At 35.4% G+C, this 27,666-nt stretch overlaps 1 protein-coding gene across 5 annotated transcripts; it reads left to right on the top strand.

The window, feature by feature from the left end:
* Positions 1-1,029: 1,029 nt before the first annotated feature.
* LOC116172299 (alpha-tocopherol transfer protein-like) lies at positions 1,030-27,666 on the top strand. Of its 5 annotated transcripts, none has more exons than XM_031489494.1 (8): positions 1,030-1,142; positions 14,764-14,967; positions 22,771-22,865; positions 22,919-23,069; positions 23,119-23,312; positions 27,112-27,222; positions 27,280-27,430; positions 27,485-27,666. In XM_031489494.1, the coding sequence occupies exons 2-8, from the start codon at positions 14,787-14,789 to the stop codon at positions 27,529-27,531; spliced, it is 930 nt and encodes a 309-aa protein (XP_031345354.1). In that variant the 5' UTR covers positions 1,030-1,142; positions 14,764-14,786; the 3' UTR covers positions 27,532-27,666. The 5 variants fall into 5 exon arrangements, with proteins under 5 accessions (XP_031345354.1, XP_031345352.1, XP_031345355.1 ...); XM_031489492.1 differs by lacking the exon at positions 1,030-1,142 and adding an exon at positions 1,305-1,441; XM_031489495.1 differs by lacking the exon at positions 1,030-1,142 and adding an exon at positions 1,483-1,621.

Raw genomic sequence — 27,666 nt, 5'->3', positions numbered from 1 at the left:
GTAGCATATCATTCGTTCCTTGTAGACGGCAGACAGTTTGGGATTGATGGAGGAAAAAATGTAACTCAAAACGCCCTCGCCACATCCACGCAATGCTTTTAAAAACTAGTTGGATGGTCTTAAATTCTGTTGAACAATGTGTGTAGTTTATCAGTTATCACCTTTCCGCTTTGATGATAATTATTATTTTACACAAACTCATCCTGAAACCATCATTTTCAAGCCTACTTTCTGTCAGGAAATTTTAGTTTCCATGACAGAAAGCAGAGCAGCTGCGTTTTCTTGTCACTTTACTGGTCGCACCTGTTATTTTACCAGACGCATTTATGACATTGCTAAATGTCTATAATGTCTCCTGTCATCACTGACAGATTGACATTAATCAAAAGTTCTATATGAAAATTGAAATTTTCTATTTAAATACGATTTCGGGTAAAATTTAATACAGAACTCTTTAGTAAAATGACATTACTTGACTCGGAAATTAAAGTACTCGGTCCCAAAGGGGCCTCGTACTTCAATATTTCCTCGCTAACTTTTATGTAAAGGGTTTCATAGCGTAGTTTCGATTTACCTTCATTTAATTCAAGTCCATCGCTTCGTAGGTTTGATTGACATGGTTCATATTTAACATTTCAGTTGGTTTCTTGAGGCATACTTGGATTTACCTACTCACTTTCCTGAATTTGGATGTAAAATTTCGATTGGGGTGGTATGATTTATCCATCTTTTGATAGTTACGGGTAACGGTCACATTTTAATTTTCGTCATTTTTGCTTTTAATTTTTTTCCATGCGCCCATTTTCCCATGCACTTCTTCAATGCTTCTGTACCTTCATATCGCTGCTTTCTCAATGTAGCCCCAATGGAAAATTATTAGTGCTCTGGTAAATTATTCTATTGAAACCTCATTAAACACAATCACGCGACTCCACGGTGGTTTATGAAATTGTAATCACCAAACGAATATTTACGTAAACAATGCTCATCAATTTCCTGTAAATAAGCATACAATAGAAGAGGAATACAGAATGATAACGAAACCTTCACAATTTAGGGTACCTGCTTGTGGTAGCCATCACTTAAAAAATAGTGCTGAATGTAGTTGAATGATTTATTTGTATCTGTACGTGTAAAGCAAGGTAAGAGTGTTCTTTAATCACCAACTGAATTGTCACCATCGACTGCCGATGAGTCACAAACCACAAATTAGCAGCAATTAACTCATGTCCACGAATTAAAAATATAACTTCCATTAATATAGTTTATTCTGTATCATTGTGATATGTGGTAATAGTTTGCTACTAGTATTTAAGATCGTTAGTTGATATTGGGTGTTAACGCGCAGTTTTAATTACCTAGAGATATGTTTACTTACTCATATCCCATTTGTAGTTGTATGTGATGATGTGAACTCTGATATGAACTAGTTTTCCGCAAGGTATGTTTATTGAATCTATTAGCAATCGCATTTTAATCGCAATTGTACACTCTAAACTCACTTTTCTTTCATTCCCAAAGTGTAATTTATTTTAAAAACAAAACAAACCCAAACGTACCTATTAAATAACGTACTGCCACAGTTGGATTCAAGGTGCTTTAGAATTTCGATACTTGCAAGGTGAGTGATTGAACAAATTGTCGCAATTGGATAATATAAGGTGCTTGCTGGGACTGTTTGACTCTAGGACTACAACTCATTCTAAAAGACTTACGGTACGGCAAAGTGATTCAAATGTAATTTTTACCGAATTTTGCTCAAATCATCAGGTTTCTGGGCATTCATATAAGTTAAGTGTGTAAGTTAACACAAAGGATTAAATACATGTGCTATTATGGATTGGTGTCATAAATGTCGTAAAAGGCGTTCGTCTAAAAGGAAACCTATTTCTCTCCATGCTGTAGATATTTTCGTCGCTAAAAATACACATGGATTATTTGTTGGGCATTGAGCAATCGAATTTGGTCTTTTTCTCCCAAAAAAAGTGCATAAATAGCTATTATGACATCTTTTGGGTAAACATATTTTGGTCACCAAAAATACACATGCATTGGTAAACGATCAATAGAGTTTCACCTGTTTTCCAAGACAATTGATGCATAAATAATGATTTTGATATATTTTGGATAAAAGCAAAGTAAAATAATTGGAAAACACTTCTCCCAAGCCTTTTATTAGGTCTCGATTTTTTCTTTAGGAAATAAATTCCTACATCATGATGGAACAAAATATCGCAGAACAGTTTGCATTTCTTTATAAAATTCGTTCGCAAAACTGTTGATCTTCATTTCCGCTTTTGTGTCCATGGATGCCGTGTATTTAAACCACAGTCCCCTTCTAAAAGAGAATGAAATTTAATGGAAATCGCTTCTTCTACGCCCTATTCAAGCAGTGCGTTATTTTTTGGGGTTCAGAAATAGTATAATTCATTACGGGTCAAGAAAACAGGCGTTTTCCGTGGGTGCGTGGCAAATTTATTTTACAACAGTTATAGATGCGTTTTTATGGTACGTCTCAAATCATTTCAAAGGTGATTTGTTTAATTCGTCTATTTTATATAAGATTGACAAGACGAAAAAAATCCTGCAAAATGTAAAAAAAAAATCTAAATACTCAAACATTTGCAAATTGAAATATAAAATAGGTATGTTAAATATTATATTTAGTATATTGGTATTCTGAAATCTAGTTTCCTTTTTTTCGTATCGATTTATAGAAATTTGAAGTTTAAAACTGCAGATAGGCTGTTGTACTCGCGACAATACGAACCTTCACTCAAATATCTCTCAATTCAGTATTGGTGTTACCGGCAAACTGCGAAATCCGGCATTTTGCAAAATGCCTAGGCATTTCGCCAAATGACGAATGCAACAGGCAAAGTAAGAAACGGAGCTGCAGTTTGCACTTTGCCTGCCTCTCTTTAGGGATTTCGCGAAATGCCCAAACATGCAGGCAAAGTGCGAAGGCTTCGTCATTTCCCACAGATTGCGCATACAGCGTTGCCATTGGATGGTAAACGACGCGACGATTGCGATTTAATTTAAGTACTCCCTAAATATTGCGTTCACGTTTAGACTGCATGTCTTCTATGGGTTTTCTGTTGAGTCACGCTTTGGATTTACTGTGGAGAATATATCAAATGGGGGAAGGTACTAAAGCGACGGTTTTACGTTTGGCACAGCTGTACGCGCAATCTGTGGAAAATAACCGAGAATTCTCACTTTGCCTCAATGTTTAGGCATTTCGCCAAATCCCTAAAGAGAGGCAGGTGAAGTGTAAAGTCGAGTTCCCTTTCTAACTTTGCCTGCTGCGGATTTCGTAGTTTGCCGGTAACATTGGCATTTTATTTAAACATTTCGAACTTAATGATTGTTTAGTAGTTATATTGAATGATATAAAGTAAAAAATGTCCGATTCTGAAATTTCGCTGACTTCACCTGAGTTAGTATAAGCGGTGAAAGTAGCGTCACAAAAATTGAATATCTATCTTTACTTATGTGTATATGCGAGTATATCCGAGAAAAAAGTACTCACTTTTTTCCCCGGAAAAAAGTAATTTCATAAAAAGTGACATTTTGTTACCTGTCAACAGAGATAAAATGTCAAACGTTTTTCCCGTCACAGAAAATAGTATATTATATACCGCGCGACTGAAGTAGCATTTTTAATCCCGAAGGTAAAGTTTATGGCATAATTTACCTGAGGGATTAAGACTACTAGTTCAGTCGCAAGGTATATACGATATTTTTCATACTTCCGAAACTGAAACACATAATATTTATGGAGTTAGAGAACGCGTTCTTTCAAAAAATCGCTGCTTCACAAGTTACCATAGGAACGTTGCGTTGGTACGACAAACCCTATGCTATGGTAACAAAAATAATTTGGAAACTGTCATTGCTAGTGTCATAATTTTGGTCGTGGGTGACAAAGGTGTATTTGATATTGATAAAAAGCAGCCAAAGTAGGTAAAGAATTGATACCACCGAAATCCAAAAAAACAATATGAGCAGCAGTACGATGCGTTCAAGAAGTAGTGCCGCATACAAAATGTGGAACAATCTACTGAAATTGCCTTGTTAGTAATTTCATCCTTCCGGGATTTCGTCCAAATTTAATCCCGGTGGGACAAAAAGTGACACTTCAGTACTTGTCATAATGGAGTGAAGTTGTCACTTTAGTCTCGGAAGTACGAAAAAGTATATTTGCACTCTTGCATTAAAAAAACTATTCTTGTATGTACGTTACTGCATTTTTTCAATCTATAAGTATAATCTCACTTTTATACATAGTACCTAAGTTATTTGTGTTTATAAAACTTTCCTGAATTTAAATTAAAGTTAAAAAGCTCAAATGACACACATTGGTATTCATTTATTACACATACTTACTATTATTCATTACTTAAAGAATGATCTATTTACGTCACTATCTACGTTATACAGGTTATTACTTATACCATTGAATAACTTATACCTAATTACAATAATTACTCCGGTGTTATTTACAAATATCAATTTACCACTGTAATAACAATTAAACTAAGACATGATGTATCTTTTCAGTAAATGTAACTACCTAATTAAAAAAAATCGTCTCTGTAAATGGAAACATTGGTTTCCCTGAAGAAATGTCGAAAAAAATTTCCATTATATATAAAAAAAAGGTTTTAACAAAAATCCTATTCCAGTGTTGTTGTCAGACCTTTCTTTGTTGGGACGATAGATCTTCTGGTATACAACCACTTATATGCTTTAGTACTACATATTGTTTACGGTGTTTCGTAGACTAACCCTATTGATTTAGTGCCAAAAGTTTCATCGTCAATGTTGCAAATACAAACGATTCACTCTAAATCATGCTGTTACCTTATATACAGAATTCCCAAAATGCGGAAACGGAACGCAGGGTTTTGCAGCCGACCGGCGCGGCGTACTATTTTAATCACGTCCAAAAATTAAAACTTATCTATTAATTACTCGGCCGCCCGGTTATCATAAAAACTAGTCTTAAAATTCATGTTAATTAAGCGCGCTTCATTTGACACCATACACAACCCAATCGGACGATTGCAACACATTTTCTTCGGGAGTCCAGTTAAAAGCCATTGTTAACTATAATTCTCTACTACGGCGACTATGCTCGTTTCTATCCTAGTTTTACATTAGCATTGTGTATTAGTATTCCATCGTCTTCCAAATGACGTAAGCTTTTGGCGAATAATTGGAAAACCGAACAACCAGACATGGCAGACACTCCTAGAAAAGGAATACATAAGCAACATTTTCTTGTAAATAAGAGACCATTTGGGGTCCTCCATGTACCTGGTGTTCACTAAAGCTGGTCGCTTTCATCCTTGTACCGGGCGTTCATTAATCCTGATCGAATTTGTGGGTGAATATCTCGAAAACGGAGTTTCGGAAGAGGCTGCTCACACAGGGAAAATGATGAAATGTGAACCAAGCGCATCCGTCTCCGAGGTGAAAACTGTAAGTGTAAATATTGTTAGAAATCGTAGGGCACTAACAAAAGGAAATGATAACCTACAATTTTTTTACTCTATTAATTGTGGGTACAGCATCCGGTGATCCAAAGGAGCGGAATAGTTATTAATGTACCAAGAGTATTACTAATATTCGTTAACTTGCCCCCTCCCTTTGTCGGTGGTATCTATGCCACCTGGTACATCTGGTTACTCGTTCATTTGCGCCACTTGAATTGAAGTTAGCGCCCTTACTGTTTAGCCATAAGAAGTTTTAGAAAAATAGAAGAGAGGGGCGGCTAACTTAACGGTTTTAAAACCACGTACCACGTTCATGTACCAAATTGTATTTTCTTTCTCGGGTGTAAGGAAAAATTAGGTTTTTTTGGGAAAATTTGGAATATCCAGTAACATAACTGTGTTAGCTACTTCCTTTACACTGCTTTTGAATCCACAATTAAGAATTCTAGACTTCAAAAGGTATCCCCTAAATTACAGTAGTAAAAAAAGTCATACTCACAAAGACAAGTGTACGCTTTCGGCTCATTCGATAAATTTTTCAATTTTATTTATCTATTTATTTATTTATTTTTGTCTTTATTTTTGAGTGGCGGGGTTTCAGCCAAGGGTGCTCTACCAACCCAACCCACTATACATTTACAAATATCCATGCCCGAATCCGGATTCAAACCAGAGAGTTTACGTATAAATGCGAAAAGATAGAAAATTATATGTTGCCAATTTTTCCGGATTTTTTCTGAAGAAACACAGGTTTCTACCTAAGAGACCAATTTTTCCGAAAATTTGGAAACACTAGTCGCAATTAAGAGCCGAACCAGATGTACCAACTACCAAGTGGCATAGATACCAGCGAAAAGATACTTAGTGGTTAGTTGGGGGGGGGGGGGGCTCCGTATACTTGGCCCCTCCCAAATGTATTTTCGGAATTAGAAAAAGCAATAATGGCGCAAAGAGTTTAAGGGCATAAGCAAGCGCATTACTTTATAACAGGACCATCATTACTGTAAGCGGGGAAGTGGGGAGGGGGATGGGAGAGTTAACGGACTGGGTATTACTATAAAGCCTTTTTTTTTCGAGGACGACCAGATTGCGACCCCAAACATTTAAGCATAGATTAAAATTTAAGTAAATGCACAGACATTTATTTTTCACCCCCTCTTGCACTAAAAAGCGACGTTTTTGCAAGTGGATTAAGTTAGCACCCCTCAATCGGCACCTCAATTCTCCAAAATATTGTGCTCATTTTGGGCCGATTTGTGCGTCAATCCACAAGTTTTGTGCGTCTTTCGTTTCAGTGAAAATCAGAATTTTCCGTTGGGAGTTCAACTTTATTGTAGAACGCCATTATTCTCGTATCGACATTACAGTGGTACTATAGTTTTGTGCCGATTTGTGCGCTAATACTAAGGCTTTGTGCGCCTTTCGTTTCGGAGAAAGTCAAAATTTTCCGTTGGTGGCCCACCAACATATGTACTCGTATGGAAAAAAAATAAAATAAAGAAATTATATATAATTGTTTTGTGCATTCTGCACATTAGTATTGTTCTCGGTATTTTAGGGATTATATATTATGAACCCTTGATTCCGAGGAATTTGCAATATGCCGCGCACTGCAAAACTCTAAAAAGGGAAGACCGTTATTTTCTGTCTAATATATCTAAGATACACCAACGATTTCCGCGGGTACATGAATGAACCCGTAAAATTCATATTGAACTTCCCGAAAACCAGGTTCGTTTCTGGAAGTATTCTGGAGAGCGCCCCTCCTCGGGTCGGTGTGTTTTTCTCGGCGTGTTTTTCTGTAAAGTAACCATTCTTCAAAGTTCAGATACCGAAAGAGGAAGGAGAGATTAGAAGAGTATAGTGGGCTTTTACTCATAAAAAGAGGCGCTAATTACAATATTGACAAAATTAGAAAATAAATTATCTTGGCGGTTTGAAGTTTGCATAATTTGTTAACACCACATAATATTAGGTAAGTAATAAGTAGACACGGTGAACGTGTTACAAAAATTCATAATTATGAAAAAGTTCACAATTGAACAAAATTCGAAAACATTAAAAATTAGATCTAAAAGAACAATAGGTTTCAAATCAATCCGATTGTGAAGTGGGGTGCGTTATGTTGGCACCCCCTTTAGAAACTTTGCTTTACTCCGAAAGGAAAGGATCACAAAGGAAAGGACCACACGACATTTTTTTTAAATGCAAACTTGAAAATACACGTTAATGAAACGGTCTTCATAGCTTAGTTTCATGGACTGGTAAGTTTTGCTCATGAATAATAATAACTTTTGACTAATGTTTAATTAACTGTTTATGGCCGAATTAAAGAATACATCAACATATCGGCATTCAATCAATTTATAGCATTTCTGAAAGGCAAAGTGAAAGGGTACATTCCCGAATAATCGTATCGTATCATAAAATTCACCTACGTGAATAACAGCCATCATTTATAGGTATATGCTCGTTGAATAATTACTATTATTTACTTAAATACTTTAAAGCATTAGATGGTTAATAGGTAAATTATGCTACCACAAGGTATTATAAAGCAGATGAAAAATAAAAGTATGTTTTAGGCGATGAAACGGTCGATTTATTTTTTATGTTACCCTTTCAGAATAACAAATTTCTCGTTTTGTGAAGTGGAAAAGCCCGTGGACCTGGTAGTAATAATTGAAAGCATGATTTGGCCAAAGATATCTACGGTTCTCCTAATGCTTCTCGCCAACTTAATCATATGGAGAGCATGCTAAAAAAGAGAACTCTTCATCTATTATTATGGAACCACTTTTTTAAACATTTATGCATACTCTTCTGCCAGTAATGAAATTGCAACACTCTCACTGCGCTCTATGGCATATGCCGATGTAGCTACAATCTTGGTGCATTAGTTGCTTTTCTAATTTTATAAATTTTCCTATAACTAGACGCTGCAACCTGCTCCCGATCTTCTATTTTTCACATTTGGATTGAAGCAAAATTTCTTATCTTATCTATTGAGAGGGTTGTATTGAATTTTTTGGTTATTGTTTCCTTGTTTGTCGGTCCTGTGGGCGTCCATTATTCTACCCCAATATTTTTTCTAAATTAAAAAAATCATATCTCGACAACGAAGCATTAGCAGATTCATGTTCATAGAAGATTTTCGACTCGAATTCACCCAAGAAACATGTAGTAAAATGTTGTCCCTTTTCTCGCGTAACACCCGGTATACATAACACCCTCGTTCAATTTAGATTGAAAGCGAAAAAGGACCATTTTTAGACTTGAAAAGAACTGCCATACTGAAAACGATCTGTACATCAGATGAAATACGCGTGTCCTTTTTTAAAAGTAGGTTTCACCGTAAGTTTCCATAATGAACGACATCAAAGTAATCGCATTGCCAACAAATGTTTGTAAATCTTTCGCTTTGCGTGTTCTTGTACGATTAATTGTTCAGTGCAATGCATATCACGTATCGCAATACCGTAATGTTATTACGTGATTAAAATGACGTACAACGTGCAGTTCATTATGTTTATTGTGTCTAAATTTGAAAAAGGCAACCTTTACGTTCGGCTGAAGTTTTATACTCTATATGCTTTGCTCTTGACTGAACATGTTCTCATTAGTGCACTGGAACGATTGAAACATGCATGTAATAAATATGCAACTACATAACAAACACCACTCGAGAAGGTTGTAATTTAATTCTTCAGTCGATGACTTAATTTCAAGAAAGTTTGTGCATAAGTGTTTGTTGAGAGCGGTTCATGGAGTAGGACAAACACTAGATCAACTACCTAGATTTACTTAGCCAGAGGTGAGATTTTTATTATCAAAAAAAGAATGATAGTTTTAACAATTCTATTTCGTTATTTGATGACTTTTGATTGAAAATTCCTCTCGGTTTTGGCTTTTTAGCTCATTATCGGTTGGGACCCATTTCTGCGGTTTTGAACTACTTTAGAGAAATTGTCGTAGAGTCCTGGATTTTTTTGCAATAGGTAACTTATACCTTGAAAGTGTTTCAGACGGCCATTACATTTTGGTCTCTTAAGAGGGGGCTCACCCATGAATTACTTCATAATATACTGTTTTTGAAAGTAAAACATAAAGCATAACTCTTACACGCGACAACCAATTGGCCTCGAATTTGGTATACGCATGCCTTTAGTGGTGGTCATGGTATTCTACTGAAAGGGGTCCCATAGAAATGAATTGGTTTGTACAAACTAGGGGTTGGAGGGAGGGGGGGGGGGGCTGCTTTTAAGTTTCATGGTACTCTAATGAAAGGTCCCAATGGAAGGAATTAATTTCTACCAACCATAAGTCCTTCTCCTCGACCCCTTATCGTGATCGCGGTTATAATTCCTTATATCTCAAGAGCGGATTGTCGGAGGAGGGTGATCACAAAGAAACATTAGGGCGTCGTCAAGAAGATAATGTATATCCATTGGTGATATCAAACATTTAAACCTGAATATCCCGAAAACGGTTTGTCGGAGGAGTATACTCACAAAGGCAAAGGATGAGACATATCTTGAAAACGAAGTGTCGGAATAGGGCAAGTGGAACGTCTGCACGAGACACATCTCTGGTTATCCTTATCCAGTAGTCTAAGAAGTGAATATGATGCGTTTTGCTGCCCGTATTTTGATCAAGGGGTCCCGAAATTACTATTTACGCAACGAGCGTTAGAAACTTAATGTCTAAGAAGTGAATTTCATGTATTTTCAGTGATCACGTGCGTTTGGAACAAATAGTGAAACTTATAATTTATATGTAGGTTTTTTTGGCAAGAAGTGAATTTTTGCAAATACTTACAAGTACCAACTATTTAGTTTAAATACGGAAATCATTGAAATGTGCTTACGATTACACTTTTTACTTGTTATACTGGTTGGTACCTAAGTTACCTATTTACTATTTTTCCGGTTTTTTTAACGAGCATGCATTAGTCTACATTGTATAATGACGTGTAATTCTTTTATTAATTAAGAGGTAATGTGTGCTAAATATTATACATAACAGAAAATATACAGGTTGTTTTGCCAAGAAAGGTTAATTTGTTGATTAAACTGATATTCACTTGTTTTTGTGATGTGACCATTGCAATCTTAACAAAGATCATAAAAGTGTTTTGTTAATTTAATGGATGTACTGGCTCCATTAATAAAAAAGCAGTAGTTAATGATGTAACATTTGCTTAATTATTATAATGAAATGTTATAAATGTTACCTTTACAAATAACGAAAACCCGTTTCATAATGTTGTTATTGTGGAGGACTTTTTGTGTGACGTGTTTGCGTTCTTTTTGAAAAAATATATGTTGTTCTTGAGATGTAAGATCGATTACAGAAATAAAGCTTCGTTTATGACTCCTGATGTTTAAAGAGAAATTATATCGGAATTTTTAAAGAATTATCAATTAGTTTACGGTCACAATCGACCATTTCGAACTGAAATAAAATAATTTGGTGGCGCCATCTTGTTTTTTAATAGAAACATACCATTTTCTATTTTGTCTAAGTGCACTCTTTTATTCTGAATTCAAGATTTAATAGCTATCTGTCAGTTTTTGACATATATCAATTTTTCTCCAAAAATGTGGAGATTTAAAAATTCATTTCTTAAACCGTTTAAGATAAGTGCCTTTTTTTATAATCGAATCCTTAAAGTCAAAGCAATTTTTTGAGTGATCATCGAAAGTCTTGAAAAAGAAAAACTGGAAGTGACTCTGGTTTTCTAAATTGAAATGGCACATCCTGTACACTTTTACATTTTTATATTCGGCAGGCAATTTTACACCGGAACGATTTGGCTAATTTATATGAGGTTTGTCGAAAAATAAGTAAATCTTATTTTTCATCTAGGTGGTCTCGAATGGACCAGCTCTATATTACTACCAAAATCGAATTGGTCTAATTTATCCAATAACAAGGATTTTTAACAATTTTGGAATTTATAACGTAAAATCAATTTTTTCAAATAGGATTACCGGGTTTTTTGAAGTGCCATATACCAGCCACAGCAATACACACTGTGTCCACTGTGTGGTCTAATTTATCCAATAACAAGGATTTTTAACAATTTTGGAATTTATATCGTAAAATCAATTTTTTCATATAGGATTACCGTGTTTTTTGAAGTGCCATATACCAGCCACAGCAATACACACTGTGTCCAAGATAAGAATGGCTATCTAGAGTATCTTCGAAATCATGGTTAAATTAGAGAAGAGATGCGCAATTAAAGAGTTTTATCGTGCTTTAAAGAAAACTAGAAAATTCCGATTTCTTCCGAAGATATGCAAGAAAAACCGAAATTTGCCGATGCGTTTTTATTCTGATGTTATTTGAACAAAAAAATTAAAAAAATACCTTCTCATTGCCACTTTTTAAGCTCTACAAGACATCGTTGAGAGATTTTCAGTACAACGTTTCGTTTCGCAGAGATCATCAACCTTATTTTGATATGGCCCGTAAAAAAGGAAACTGTATTGAGTAGCATTTTTTATTACTAATGCAACTATTTACCTACGGCACACAAAAAACAAAAGTTGGAAACTGTTGGTTTCAACAGGATGGTGCACCCGAATGGTGCGAGAATACCTATGGGACAAATTTTTCATTTTCTATGAAATTTTTTCTATACACGATTTGAGCGTCGTGGGCGGGTGCACCATCCTGTTGAAACCAACAGGTTCCAACTTTTGTTTTTTTTTGGATGTGTCGTATCTCGTATTCGTAATAAAAAATGCCACTCAATACAATAAGTACTTTTTTTACGGGCCATATCAAAAAATAATGTTGATGATGAATTTTTTAGTTTTCTTTAAAGCATGATAATATCTCCATAATTGCACATCTTTTCTCTAATTTGACCATCGTCGTATCTTCTATGGATTCCTAGATCCCCATGACAGACATCCTTATCTGGGACACAGTGTATATTTTTCATTTTTTCTGTTATGTACCTGTAAGGGTCTATTATTAATTATTATTTTGATGCGTATTAAATCGGTACCATATGGATGTGCTGTTGCACCTGATCGTTTATTGAAATAAAAATACATCTTCATTTAGACAATCCTAGCAAGTCGAATTGCGTTTCAGGACAGTTCCAATTTCAACGCTGGAGTAATGAATAGTTTGTGCTGTTATAAATGTGTATATGTGGGTCATAAATAATATTTTAACAGTTATATATCAATTCATTTCAAGACTGTTGTAAATTTATTGTTAATTAATTGTAAAATAAATAAATCGCGTAATTAAATTTACGTCACATTATTTAATTCGTTTTTACTTGTAATATCACCCACTAAATTGTCTTCCTTTTATTATTCATACTTTCCATTCCTTTTTTTTTGAATGGATTCTCTACTCCGCCTTCCCGTGGAACTCTATTTTGTTATTATCCGCTCTCCTGGTATGTCCGTAGCACAGTCAGTTTTCTTCAATTAGCTAAATCTATCTGAAGTTACTTCCATTATTCTTCTATTTCTCCCGAAGGCTTCAGATTTTTCTTCACTCATTTGAAACTTGTAGCTCCGTCCCGGGACTTTTGGGAACTCCTGCATATTGGAATATACTTTTCTAACTTCTTTCTTTTTTCCGTGGAACGTTCATTTTTGTTAGTTGTAATCGATGAGACGAGCTGCTCTAATCACCAATAAAAGCCTATGGGTTGAATACTCGGCACACATTATTGTATAAGGGACGGATATTTCAAAACCTACAACCCTGCTCACACATGGAACTCCATTGAACGCCGGACGAAGAAGTAGAAAATTTTTTCATTGACACAGATGACTTTTTATTATTGCGGCCCTAGGGAAACGTGTGCAGGAAAAAATAACTGTATAATACGGAGTTACATTTCCAACACAATTATATGTGAAAATTGCGAATAAAACAAATGATGCAGTTAATTATTCAAGAATCTATATATACGAGCTTTTACTTATTTGTGAGAATGCGGAATAGAAAAGGTCACAAACTAGATTGTAGAGAAACACAATATTACTGGACATATACTTTCCCAAGAACGTCAGCCACCCTTCTTGCAAGGGTATTGATGTTTTAGGGCTTGAAAGACATAGATACGGTGTTCGTCTTCTGTTCCGGAGATGTATGTTGAAGCCTTATATTTTTTCATTGAATTTTACATATGCAAAGATTCGTGCCTGTAATTTGCACATTTTCAGGTACTTCAGTTTAGTCGAAGGTGCCCTATCTGATAAGCAAAGTTTTTTCTAGAAGTCCGTTCCCAGGTTAGTTTTCGCAAAACTGCGTGCAATAATTTCACTAATTTCTACTACAATCTCCATGTTGTATTCAATAACAAATTCGACGATATGGATATCATTTTTGTTGCTTTGTTGGTCAAATTACCGGCAAACTTCAAAACATGATTTTGCACGTACCTATACTTCCTAGTTTCGACTTTATCGCTTTCGTCAGAAAATGCACTATAAGTACAAGTTATTGGTGCTGTAACACTTTATGCTTAAAACATGCATTTGTTAAACTATCGTTTTTAGAAAATGGTAGGTACTTCCGCCTCCTTTACGTCATGCATCGGTCTATACCAGTCCATTTTGCTTATGAACAGGTAAATTTGCAATTTTCAATATTTTTGGATCGTTATAATGCTTGGCAGTTATAGGCATGTCGCCATGTCTCCAAATTTCAGTTTTGAGAAGGAAGCGCTATTATTAATGTGGGAAAATTTTATGTGATTTGATTTATTCTAAATGATTACAAAAGTACTTTGGTTCTTGCGTCAAACGGTAATTGTACCTTTGTGAGATTTCGGGTAGTGTCAAGGTGCCAATTATGACTTTAATGTTGCGTGTAGCAAATTCGCTTATATAAGTAGATACTAACTCATTCTAGATTTTACATGTTAAATGGTTTAAGCCGTTAATATTACGAACGATGTCATTATAATACATGTAAAAGAGAATTTGTTTACAAAATATTCACTCTTGCACAACAATACTAAAATTATGTTAAAAACTAAGCGCAAAGTGGTAATATAGCCAGTAAGTTGTAAGTGTCCTTACAAGAAACAGGTTTAGTCGACGGCTATACCACTGAATCTGTTGAATACCATGCTGTTTAGTAGTTAATTGACTTGTTCTTAGGATTCACCGAAATTAACGCGCGGAAATCACTATCTTAGTGGAGGTGGTGCGATAAAGTATAGTGCATCCCGTTGCCAGAAATATGTATCTATAGAATGAAATTATTCTTCCAGTTTCTGGGGGAGAAACGTATACGATGGCACCAACTATCCAATTTGGACCGGACAGGGTTCCTTTTGTTCAACTTGGGGAGCATATACTAAGATTAGATTTAGAAGAATTAAATGAAGAATGGCGGGAAAGATCACGTATTGAACTTCGGGAAACACCTGAAGTTGCCGAGAGTGCTATGGAGCAACTAAGGACCTTATTAAAGGGTGAGTTTGGAATTATCGTTTTAGACGTCTTTTTAGTAATTGAATACCTAGTTGTTAGTTGAAGGTGAGGTTGTATAATTCTTGAATATATTCAAATACTCGCTTGAAATTAGATACGCAATTATCCTGTATGGGATTCAAATTAGATTTTGAATGAAATATCCGACCTTGGCTTGAAACATGCGTAAGTAAATAAACTGTGATTTTCCGTTGTATTTCATGCCTACAGTTTGGGGAATTTATTTCACATCCGCCAACTTCATATAAATAATTTCGCAATACTTATATCTACTGTGAAATATTGTATTATTTATACCGTATTTAGTTTCTTGGGAAATCATTTTGCAACGTCTCCGGCCGCTCCTATAGTGACAACGTAAATTTTGATAATGAGAGAGAATAAAATATAATATGCACCTTTCCTCCCCTATCGTGTAACACATCATTTTAAAGGTCATAAAATTCCCTTTGCGGGAATCCCCAAAAAAATTTGGTGATCCGGTTATGAATTAATTTGAAAAACCCAAGACAAAAGAAGTAAATTAATTTTACAGATTTCACATTTTCATTGTATAGCATGTATTTTTTGAATGCTCAAAATGGTCTCCATTAGCACAATAATACAGTGTATGACGGTTAGACCTAATTGGCGGATCTATCTGTCAGATAAAGCCAACAGATGCCCGTGTGTTTTAATTAGTTTCAGTTGACAATTCTGTCTACACCACACCTAATACTCCATATCTACTCCTTTCCATCTGTCTTCCAAATGATATTGTAATGGCTTTAACAGAGACTTTCTAATGGAGTGGATTTTTTATTTTCCTGTTAGCTGAGAGGAAGGATTGAGAAATTCAGAATTTGCTAAATTTAGATTTGCGTGGATGCCATAGTTAGCGATGATTTTCTTTTTACGTATTTAAATTCTATAGCGTGGTGGCCTCATAATGAGTTCCGGAAATCGTTAGATCAAGAAAACACATTCTATTTCGCGGAAAGAATGCATCACATCTGCCGTCTTTTCTTGTCGCCGGTGAGTAATCTTTTATGGCCCCTCCATCTCTATCTGGATTTCTAGAATATTCGCTGAAATAGTTCCATACAGCCACTTTACTACTCTTTTATAAACAATCGACGAGTCCGACATATTGTCTACAAGAATAACAGTTCCTGCGTTTTAAAACAGTAGCAAAATAAGATCGATTTGCGCACTCATTCGCTGTTAATAATAACAGATACAGGTTTGCGTGTAATTATTGCATGAACTTAACAACAAAAATGTGCGAAATGATCAAATTCGTAGAGTTACTAATGTATGGTGCGGTAAGCTTGGTCCATAAATTCTGCAATCCTGCAATTCCAGCGAGATCCCGCTCCATTTCCGTACGGGATTAATCCCGCTAAAAGGCTGCGGGATCCCGGTATTGCATTCCCTACCTGTAATGTTAGAGTGCAGTTTCGCCAAAAAGTGTGTGATTTTTCAAGGAACAGCCTATGTAACCTGCATACGTAAAACGATTCCGATTGTTAGTTACTAGAAGCATAGTATAATACAAATAGTAAGCCAACCGGTTCGCGCCAATTCTTGATAATTGTAAAAAGATGTACCGGAATATGCTGCCACCTAGTTGAGAGTAGCTGAAAATGCCCGTCTTAGAAACTACCTTAATTATTGTCACGGAACGATCGAAGCGGGAAAATACAAAACATGTTCGGTAATCGAGTTTAAATATTCTTCCCATATCGTATTCCTATTTCATATCGTCATAATCAAGCACTATACTTACAAGCAGAGCTGGAATGATTACTCAAAAAAGTATTCGAATACTGATTACAAAATACTTTATCATAAAAGTATTTACAGTAATTGATTAGGTACCTACTTTACAAAATTTGTATTTAATTACTGATTACAATTGTAATCGATTTACTTTAGCGTCGTACTCGTAAATACATTAACTACATTTTTAAACTTGCATCTTGCATCCGCACGTATCCATACTTTATTTATCGTTAACGAGTTCGTTGATTCTTTGTTATTACTTATTAACGATCCTCGAGACCGTTCATAATTTTGTATTGCTGTCTGTCTGTCCGATAATTTTGAAAATGGGTACACATATTCTTAAGGTTATAAGAAAGGTCGCCATTGTTTTTCAGCTGAGTAAACTAACGGAATAAAAAGTTACAGCCCAAAATCTGCCCACACCTGAAAAGAAGGTTTTTTTTATAATTTTTGTTGTTTGTACATATGAATGTCCGGTTTTCTGTGTTAGTAATATTCCTTAAACCTCAAGAAACTGCGCAGATGCATAAAAAATTTGCCCCAACTTTTGTATCTGCGCATCCAATTTTTTTATTTGTTAAGATGGGGAAATGAAATTTTGTATGTAAGCACCTCGAATAGAAATAAAACTAATGCCGAATCAAGAAAATTGTATAACGTTCCTGTTCCTCTTTGTATAATCCGCTTATATTTTTAGCGCATTTTCCAAGGAAGGTGGGTGCGCTATTGCAGCCACTTTCTCTGTCCGTCGCCCGTCTGTCCGACCGCGGCCTCTATTCCCACAGTTTTCAAAATATTTAGTTCGTTCTTTTTGCATTCGGTAGCTTATAGCTCTGTCACCTCAATCAAGAAAATCTTGACGAGTAATGTGCGCATGCGCAGGCTGCGCAGTATCAACTTTCTTATTTATTAATATATTTTGTTGAAATTTTAACCACAGACACTTCTAGTAAATGCAAACATATCGTATATAGGAAAAATCAGATATGCACAATGCACATGCGCGGACTGCGCAATGTACTTATTACTTAACTTATTTATGGAGATATTTCTTTGAAATTTTAACCAAATATCCTTTAGTGAAACCAAACGTATCGCATATTGTAAACATCAGATTAATGAGCACATGTGCAATATCAACTGTCTTATTTATCGATATATTTTTTGGAAATTTTTATCACAGGTGCTTCTGTAAAAGCAAACGTATCTCATATTGTAAACATTAGATGTGCGCATGCATAGTTAATGAAGATATATCTTTGAAATATTAACCACAGATACCTCTAGTAAAGAAAAACATAGCGTACATAGCTATGGCCTTTTGGAAAGTACTGATCAATGTCTGGAAAATGCTTTGAAGTTACTCGACTTACTTTTTAGCGCATTTCCACAAAAATAAAAAAAATGCGCTATTGTGGCCACTTTGTCCGTCTGTTGGTCTGTCCGTCTGTTCCTTTGTCTGTCTGTCCCTCTATCTGTCCGTGTGAACGATAACTTTGTTTAGAAATGTCCGATCGCTTTGACATCTCCGTGAGTTATGAACTGAATTGCATGAAATTCAATATGGGCATAGCTTTAGCCATATAATACGCAATGCCACAAGTTGAGTCGAAACGATTCAAAATTCACAGTGCTCTTTTCGCATCTCGACCATTTATAAACCGAATTGCAAACTTTTTTAATTATAAAAGTAGTTACCTGAATGAAATTTAATACATAGGAATAAAGGAAAATCAAACTCCAGTTTCAAAATTTGGTTTTGCGCATGCGCAGTGCCAACTTTTTTATTTAAGGAAGAATTTATAGAAAATTTGATACATAGGCACTTGGAATAAAGGAAAATCTAACGCCAGTTTCAAAATTTTATTTTGCGAATGCGCAGTGCCAACTTTTTTATCTACGGAAGCATTTAAGTGAAATTTGGTACATAGGTGCTTGGAATAAAGGAAAATCTAACGTTAGTTTCAAAATTTAGGTTTGCGCATGCGCAGTTCCAACTTTCTTATTTAGAAAAGCATTGAAATTCTTCTTATAAACTGAAATTGAAGTAGCACGTCAAAAATGGATTGCACACGTGCAACGCTATCTTTAATATTTGTGGCCGGATTTTTACGATTTTCCCTTCATGGTATTCTTATGAAAGGTCCAATGGAAAGCAATTAGCTTCTATAAATTACAGATTTTCTTCGAGACTGCTTTCGTTTTATCTTTCAAGACACTCGATCTAATTAAAATTACCGACGAAGGAACTCTATTTTCTACAAACCGCCTTTCTTCCTCGCGCCTTATCAAAATGGAGACTTGGGGGAAGGAGGGGCTGGTCCTTCATGGTACATGGTAGAAATATAATAATCTATTGCTGAGGTCAAAACGTTAAGAACGAATATTTCGCATGTTGACCAATCGTGTTTCTGAAATCTGTCAATTAAACTAAACCGAAGTTTAAACTGACGTTGTACAACGGGACCTTATGGACGTTTGCACGACAAATTTAAGTGGAGTGTAGCTTAAAATTCATGGCGGCGATTGTTTTTTGTGCGTGAACGAAAATCGTAACTTTGTGCACATATACCACCACATACCTATACGAAACCATAAACATTTCCAATGTTAAAATTAGTTGTCTAGTTGTACAAATAACTAAAAATTTAAAACGTTTGGTGTTGTTTATTTTATTTATTTGGTGTCAAAGCAAACGCTCAATTTTGTAAAATAATTTACTGACCATAGCTGTTAGTTTGGTGAAGTAATCAGTTCTCGACGGGACATGCAATTTTCACGCTGCGTTTTAGGAGAAAAAATAGTTCGCGTTTCAGCACAATTAAATTGTTGAACCAAAACGACGGGGACCGAAATGAGCGCCGGGACCGAATCGGTCTGATCCGAAACAACTTCATGGCCATTTGGTTCATTGGGTTTTAACAAAATTGTTATCGGTAGGTACTTATTCCTCTTTCAGCAACACTCATTTTATCAATTAACCGCACATCTCTATAATCATATGTATTATACTGTGGTATAATTTATTATTCGTCATAGATCATAGATAAAAGCACCTTTTATTTATGATTAGTCGTTGAATGTATTAATCGCAACCCAATATAATTTTATGATGAAGAAAAGGAAATAACTAAACCAATATAGACAACGAGCGACAAGGTCTCTTCCGGTTAACGAGTATTGATCAAAATTTAATCACTTAGTCGCTTGACCACTGTCTACCTACTTATTACTGAAAACAGAATTGGAAAATTCGAAATCGTTCGGGAGTTATCATGTAGGTACACAGACGGACTGACAGACGGACAGAAATCATGAATTCGCTTATAGGAGCTCTTTTAATAATAAAGAACTCCCTATATATTTTATTGCCATAATGACCTTTAATGGAACGTAAACGTGTACTAAAATGAGTGGAACCATTGAATAAAAATTTTATTCAATGGTGGAACGAAGAATTAAATGGAATTGATATTCTATCTATAAAAATAAATGATAACTGTAGCATGCACCTGGCGTGGTATTACAGTAAGCCAGTGTAATATAGATATTACTCTGTTGAAGTTAAACACATTTCATATGGCTAACTGTACTGGGTTCAGCGACATCTACTGAAGGGAAGATTCAATTACAATTGGTAACACCGAATGTTGTATCATGGACGCACACCACTTTACAAATATACCGACTCGTGAGACATCTAGCAATCACAAATATGAACTAACCAAAATTCAAACGCGTTGTTTTACTATTGTGTTATATTATGCTAGAAGTAATTTGAAAGGGGCGTTAATTCAAGAGATAAGTATGGATTAAGTTAGAGAGGAATTGTTCGGGCATTCGGTTTTGGGCTGCTGCAAGTATAGTTTCTGTTTCGGGAGTATTTACGATTCGGAGTATCCGACAGAATGCTTGAAACTGGTCTAAGGTAATTCCCATCTCTGTCACAGATCAAAAATTCACCTCAACCACACCCGATCTCCGGATTTATAGTCCTCCTCTACCACTGAACCATAAAGCCGGTTGTGCTATTATTGTGAAGGTAATTTACAAGGAATTTATGAAGAGCTCATTCTGAAATTCATAAATACGTTTTGAAATAGAAATCTACCTTTCTCCAACGAAGGTATACCGACTTTGTAGTTCAATGGTAGAGCGTTGGGCTATAAAGCCGAAAGTCGGGTGTTCGAACCTCGGCTGAGGTAAGAATTTTTCATCAGTGAGAGAGACGGGAATTTCCTCAGGACAGTTTCGAGCATTCTTCCGACTACTCCGAATTATTTTTTGTTAGTTTGTAAGGTAAATACCGGAGTAATACAGAACAGCTTAAGACCTTCTGCAGAGGCACCTCTAATAAAAGCATTATGCGGGTCACTCCTGTAATTGGGCGCAAGCCTGTTGAGGGCACAAAACAAGAGAGGGATAATAATAATAATATTAAAAAGGTGACAGCAAAATGGCGTTCTTGCTCAGTTGTTAAAAAAAAATTACCAATATGATAATACTACTTTTAGTTCTTTTTCACTGCGTAAATGCTTTTTACCATTTCCTCTAATAACATTGGAAACATCCGACACATCGTATAACCTAAGGGATAATCATTTTCTAAGAAAACTTTTGTTAGAAAACGAAACCGTTGGATACGTTGGGCAATAATAACCTTGCGACGAACTTTCGCCGGAAGTTCGCGCAACAATTGTGGCTTCGGTTAGTCAAAATCTATAGACGGTGCTAAAATATTCTGAAGGCGCACAGCAATTTTCTTAAACTACTAAATGCAAAAGATCTCCCCTAAATTAAGCGTTTACCTTATATAAATTTCGGCTATGCTATGGAGGGAACGTAAGAAATTCCAAGTCGGTTATCTAAATCCAACAATTGGAACTTCTTTAATTAATTACGTCCTTCCCAGACGAGACTCTGTCAACATTCAAGTGTTTTAAGAGCGCACCTTACGGATATAATCTAGGCTTAATCGGAGGCTGTTAACCCATTCAACTAATTACGGTTAATTATATTTATCCAAATAATCGGAATGAAATCTCCAAATTCGGCAGTCCAGCAATGCCCTTTTGTTCCTTGGAAGGTGACGTGAAACGGAGGGGTTTCCTATCACGTTGATATTTTCATTAAACTGCACGACCTTGCCGGTTTAATGCAGGACTTTCGTATACCATTAGAAAACTAACATCCATTAATGGGAATTCAATCTTCTTCCGGGGCAATAAAGCTTCTCCATAAGAGCTGTTGTATGAACATTCAGAAGTGTAAAAAATCGGCATCTTCAGGATCGTTGAGTTTTTGCAGCCCATTTCCCAAAACAAAAACTTGACGCATTTTTACTCGTATATTCCATCTTGATATTGCTACTATGACCTTTTAATGTTATTTATTGTTCTTTTCACATAGCTTCATTAGGTATAGAAACGAAAGGAAGGATTTTAATAGTTTTATTGGCTCTATAATATTATTTTTATTCTCTACAAGAATGTAGAAAGTTCATCTTGTTCTTGATCTGCTTAGTATGCGGCAGGATTGCGAATGAAAAGCACAACATCTGAATACAAATGTAAGATATTTAGGTTTATTCGCTAGAAATTAAAAAAATTGGTCCATTGCGAGCTAACTTTGGGAGGTTAACGATGAACATTCGAGAAAAGGATGCCTTCATTTCCGAGAAAATTGGTGGATTTATTTTAGTTTTATTTATTGTTGTAAATGATTCTTGGGGAAGAGTAGGTTAGACGAGCAAAAAGGAGAAAGGGCCCGTTTCGCTGCCGTCCATCTTGGTAGGAAACATATTCTTCATTCTTCTACAGGTTAAACAGTTAAAGTGTTGGTTCAAATGACCATTTGTGCAACTACGTTAATTAATTTTTATTATGTAGGTAGTTAGTACCCGCATAAATAAGTTTTATTTCGCAATTCATTTTCAAGGAAAGGTCTGTCGTTAACATTTATCATGCATGTGCTTCCGTTCAGCTCATTCAAAACTAACGCTATTATTTTCGTTTTAGGAGAAGAAAATCTGAACGTTCCTTTGGACGATACCGCCTATCTAATTAAATTTTTACGACCATGCAAATTTTATCCGGAGAGTGCTTTTCGACTGGTATTTTAGTGTGCTAATTGAAAAAAACGGGTAATTAAATCGTTTTCTTCTAGATGAAGAGATATTACAAGTTTAGATACAAACATCCGGAATTATCATCTAATTTGATGCCAATAACCATAAAGCATGTGTTGGAGGATGATGTAATTGCCTTTATTCCTGTTAGAGTTGATCACGGCTGTCGCATGATGGTGATTGATATCGGTAGGTGGTTTGATTTTGTGCCGGATTATGTATTTCGTTGTTATTTCAGGAAAATGGAATGTCAAAAACGTGTCCATTATAGATATGTTTAGGACGGTACTTTTGGTTATGGAGGTAGGCTTGATAGAGCCTATGACTCAAGTTGCTGGCGTCCACGTTTTGTTTGATATGCACGGGTTGAGCTTAAATCAAATTTGGCAGTTTACCCCTAGCTTTGCCAAAATGGTGCTGGAGTTTGTACAGGTAAAGGTTTTATGAAATTTTTCAGACTTCACAACTGTGTGTTATGATAGAATAAAAAAAATTAATAAAGAAGTGTCCTAAGGTAAGTTTAGAACCAAAGATGAGCAAGAGGGCACTCAAGTAGTATTAGGTATGCGTAATTATATCAACTACCCACTCAACATTAATTATCTATGTTTCATTAGACGTTAATTGCATCAATAATTAGATGTTCATTATCGGGCAGTTAAATGTGAATTTTCATAAAATCACGTCAATTTTGCATTCCAGGAATCCATTTTCCTCATTAATTTCTTCATCGCCTAGCACACCACAATCCTTAAAATTTTAAATGGAGTTCTACGATAAGTTACATATCATTGGAAAAGCCCAGCATCTGGGGGTCGCAATTATAAGTTAAAAGTTACATTTTGGAAGCTACTCGGTAATATGGAGTGACTCACACAGTCAAAAGCTTTAGTCAAATTTTAAAAAAAGTGCAACACGCATTTTATTAGCTTAAAAACATGTTGGTTAAATTCGAAATGACACTCGCAGTGGATTTACTGTTGCAAAAGTCAAATTGACGGTCGCAAAATAAATTTTTTGCTTCAAAATAGGTCATAATTTGGTTCATGGAGTCGTCGAAAATAGATATGTTATTATTACCTAACTACAGCTCGCAACGGCCTTTTGAATTCGGGAGGGCGTTTTCTGCCTTATCTGTGACAGATAACAACACAAACACGAGTGATCTAATTAATTCAAAATGTAAATAATTTTGCACTAACAAATTCTTCGTAATGACACAAGTAACGTAAATAAAAATCACCGATATCGGTTTCGGAATAGATCATAGATCTCGACTTCAAAAGCTAATTTACAAAGCACAGGTAACTAAATACCTTCATATAACAAACAAATCTGAAGGATAGAATGTAATAAAACCCTGAATAAAACTAAGGTGAGTGAATCTTCGGAGTAACAAAAGTAACGGTCAAAATCCTTCGGTAAGGACAAAAAGATAATGTACGTAGAATCAGAAATATCGCAGTAATTCACAAAATCAGCCATCTCCAACAGGTTTCGGTTGAAATTCAGAAACCCAAATCTCGAGGTGTAGAATTGTCGAAAAAGGTAATGTAATTTGAGTGCACGATGCTAAGTGGTCGTAGTAGGGATCTATGGAACGTTGCAGATTAGTTGGTAGAAAGAAAAGTTATATGATGAACATCCCTCCACCGCTGAGATTGGGGGGGGGGGGGGGCTCTTCACTTTTTTAATAATGTACAACAAATAGTCACTTGAACATACTCGAGCTCGTCAGATATTTTTACTGCATATGCCACACGTGTCTCTGATATTGGAGATTAATCTACCGGTTTGCATGGTGGGGGCCGCTGTACGGGAGGGGGATTTGTTGGTCCGCGATCATATTACTTCTGTTATTCTTGAATCATTTCTTTCAAAATAAAAAAAAATTCCAGCGCGCTCGAAAGTGACATGGTACGGTTATTTTTGCAAATTTGTGGCCTTCCCACTCCCTCACGTCACGCGCAAATTGTCAGATTATAGAAGTGCACACTTTTCAACACGTAGTCAACCCACCTTATTCTAATCTGATCCGCCCCAGTAAATCCCAAAATCCCGTATTGGGCTCCCCTACTATAAGTCAAATAGCAGTATTTGCTTATTATGAACAATTTGAAAGTAACCAATATTAATGCAGTGCAGAATCTTCTCTGAAAGGAACAAATACAGATTGTACGTAAAACAAAGGGATAGAATGAAGTGCAGAAAGACACATAGCGTGACCTCTAGCGGTGGAAATAAAGAACTATCGTAAATGAAACCTATAATACTCAACTTGGTACATCTAAACTAAAAGGGTTTATGGAGGAAATACATTGAGGCCGTAAAAACGTTGAATATAAATTTGGCATATTAAATTGGTAACACTTGGTACACTCTTGTAACTAAGAAAATATAGGGTCATTGTGAATTTTTTTTTATTTTCCCCCAAGCAAATATTCCCAAATTTTGACTTTACCATTTTAAGTTTGACACAAAAAGAGTAGGTATATGTCTATATTACTTTTTTATAGCACTAACGATTGCGGAGATATCGTACTTGTTAAAATGTATAAATCTTCCTCAATTACGAAATATGCACAATATCACTGATAAAGTTGCATACAAAGGTTTTATAATGCGGCCCTCCAAAGTGTATTTTTTTAACACTTGAAATTGGAGAGCCCTGGTCTGTATGACAGAAACATTAATACTGAATGATGCAAATATCTGTAGGAAGCATGTCTGGGAATGCGCGATCATTTTGTTGAATTATACGGAGTGAAGGGGTTTATTAACTTTTTGGGGGTGATTATCTCCTCCAGTGTTGTGGTGTGTCATTAAGAGACATACTTAAGGGGTAAAATGGTACTTCGAGTAGCACTTTGATAGAGTAACTTAAAACTTAACCTTAGGTACATTTGTTGTGTTATGTGTACCTACACAATTGTTATTTCCAAATAAATAAATGAAAAATATAAATTTTCATGAAGTACATACATTTTATTTTAGCGTATTTCGTTAGTTGATTAAACAAGGGCCGTTTCTTATAGCAAATCACGAGAAGTAGTCTAGCCAGACAAGGCCGTAGCCAGGTAATGATGTCGAAGGAGGGGTTATATGAAAGAGGGGAATAAAAAGAGTTTTTAAAAGAATCCAATTACGAATTATTTCCCCGTGTCGTTGCATAGATGGGGTACTATTTTGAAGCATGCATTTTTAAGACCCTTTAAAAAAATACAAATAAAGAATAGCCAATGCATTCTGTACTAAATGGGTGATTAACAAAACTGAATTAAAAAAATGAAAAATAAATTCCAAAAAGTTCTGGGAGACAAACCTGCCGACCTAAAATCGTTGGTACTACGATTTGTTGTATTGATGATGGAAGGTCAATATGGCGACCCTGCCGCAAATTTCCGTTCCCTATACAAGATGGTGATCGGTGGCACAAACTCGTATAGGATATGGAAGTAGTGAATGTATTTACATATCCTATCCGATTTCGTGATCGTGATCAATTATGTGTAATGTAAACATTGCACTATCCTCATTTGCATTTTCAAAACATTGGAACCAAGTAATAAAGGGCATTTTGGATACAGGCAAAAAATAATGAAAAATATGAAATATTTTCGATTTTTTTTGGATCTTGGTAATTCCGTTGGACAATCCAGTTTGATTTTGTAACTTTTGAATAATCTTTGATCCAGTTAACTGCATCTTCTTTGCAAAATTCGGGTCTAAATTTTGTTCGCAGTTCTACATTTTTCTTTGCGTCTTCTTCACTTCACTTTTATAACTTGACACTGTTTATCAAATATGCTATATTCCGCTAGCAAATCACGAAATCGGATAAGGATATGTAAAAACATTCACTGCTTCCATATCCTATACGAGTTCGTGCAACCGATCACCATCTTGTATAGGGAACGGAAATTTGCGACCCTGCCACCTTCGTTTTGCGCATAAATTTCGTACTTTTAAAATCCATGGGATACTCAAAATGTAATCGCCACGTTGGATTGGAAACGATCTTGACTAAACCACCAAAGTCGGTTTTTTTCTTATCCCAAGAAATGTTACTTACTGCAAGTAAACCAGTTATTTGCTAAACGATATTTACCTAATAATTTCTTTATACATTAGTTTGTAAGTAAAAAAACCGGCACCTTAGTTACGCAACTGACCTTCAAACAGTTTACTTTGTTTCTGAATAACTTGCTTACACACGTTTTTTTTCTTCTAGGAATGCACATCATTAAGGCTAAAGGGGATACACATCTTAAACCAACCGTTTATTTTTAAAATGCTATGGTCAATATTTAAACCATTTATAGGACAAAAATTAAGGAAACGGGTTAGTTGAACAAACTATTTGCCCACACTAAACATTTATTTAACTTCGGCATTTTAGATATTCTTTCACGGTACCGATATAGCATCATTTCATTCTCACATTTCCCCAGAGCTGTTACCTAAAGCGTACTATGGCAACTTAGATATTCCTCATTTGCCGGGAGCCTTACTTGCTGAAATGCTACTAAAGTATGATCCTGAGTTTGAGAGTAAGTAACGCCGTTTGGTATAGTACACGTTATTTTACTCTTTCTGTCTTTCAGTGTGCTCCAAAATTGGGTATACCAAAGAAAACTGTAAATCCACATGATTCATCATTTTGGCGGTAATGGTTTACGAAACACGGTAGGAACCATTCTGGTTGTCAATTACAGATTTATTGTAGGTACTTTTTAATAGTGTTTATATGTTAAAATAAACTTTTGTGAATGTTTGTTAAAATCAA

This window comes from Photinus pyralis, unplaced genomic scaffold (genome assembly GCF_008802855.1).
Source record: "Photinus pyralis isolate 1611_PpyrPB1 unplaced genomic scaffold, Ppyr1.3 Ppyr1.4_LG5, whole genome shotgun sequence".
Classification (NCBI taxonomy): Eukaryota; Metazoa; Arthropoda; class Insecta; order Coleoptera; family Lampyridae; genus Photinus; species Photinus pyralis.
The sequence above is the reverse complement of the archived record's forward strand: the minus strand, read 5'-3'. Positions and strand labels throughout refer to the sequence as shown.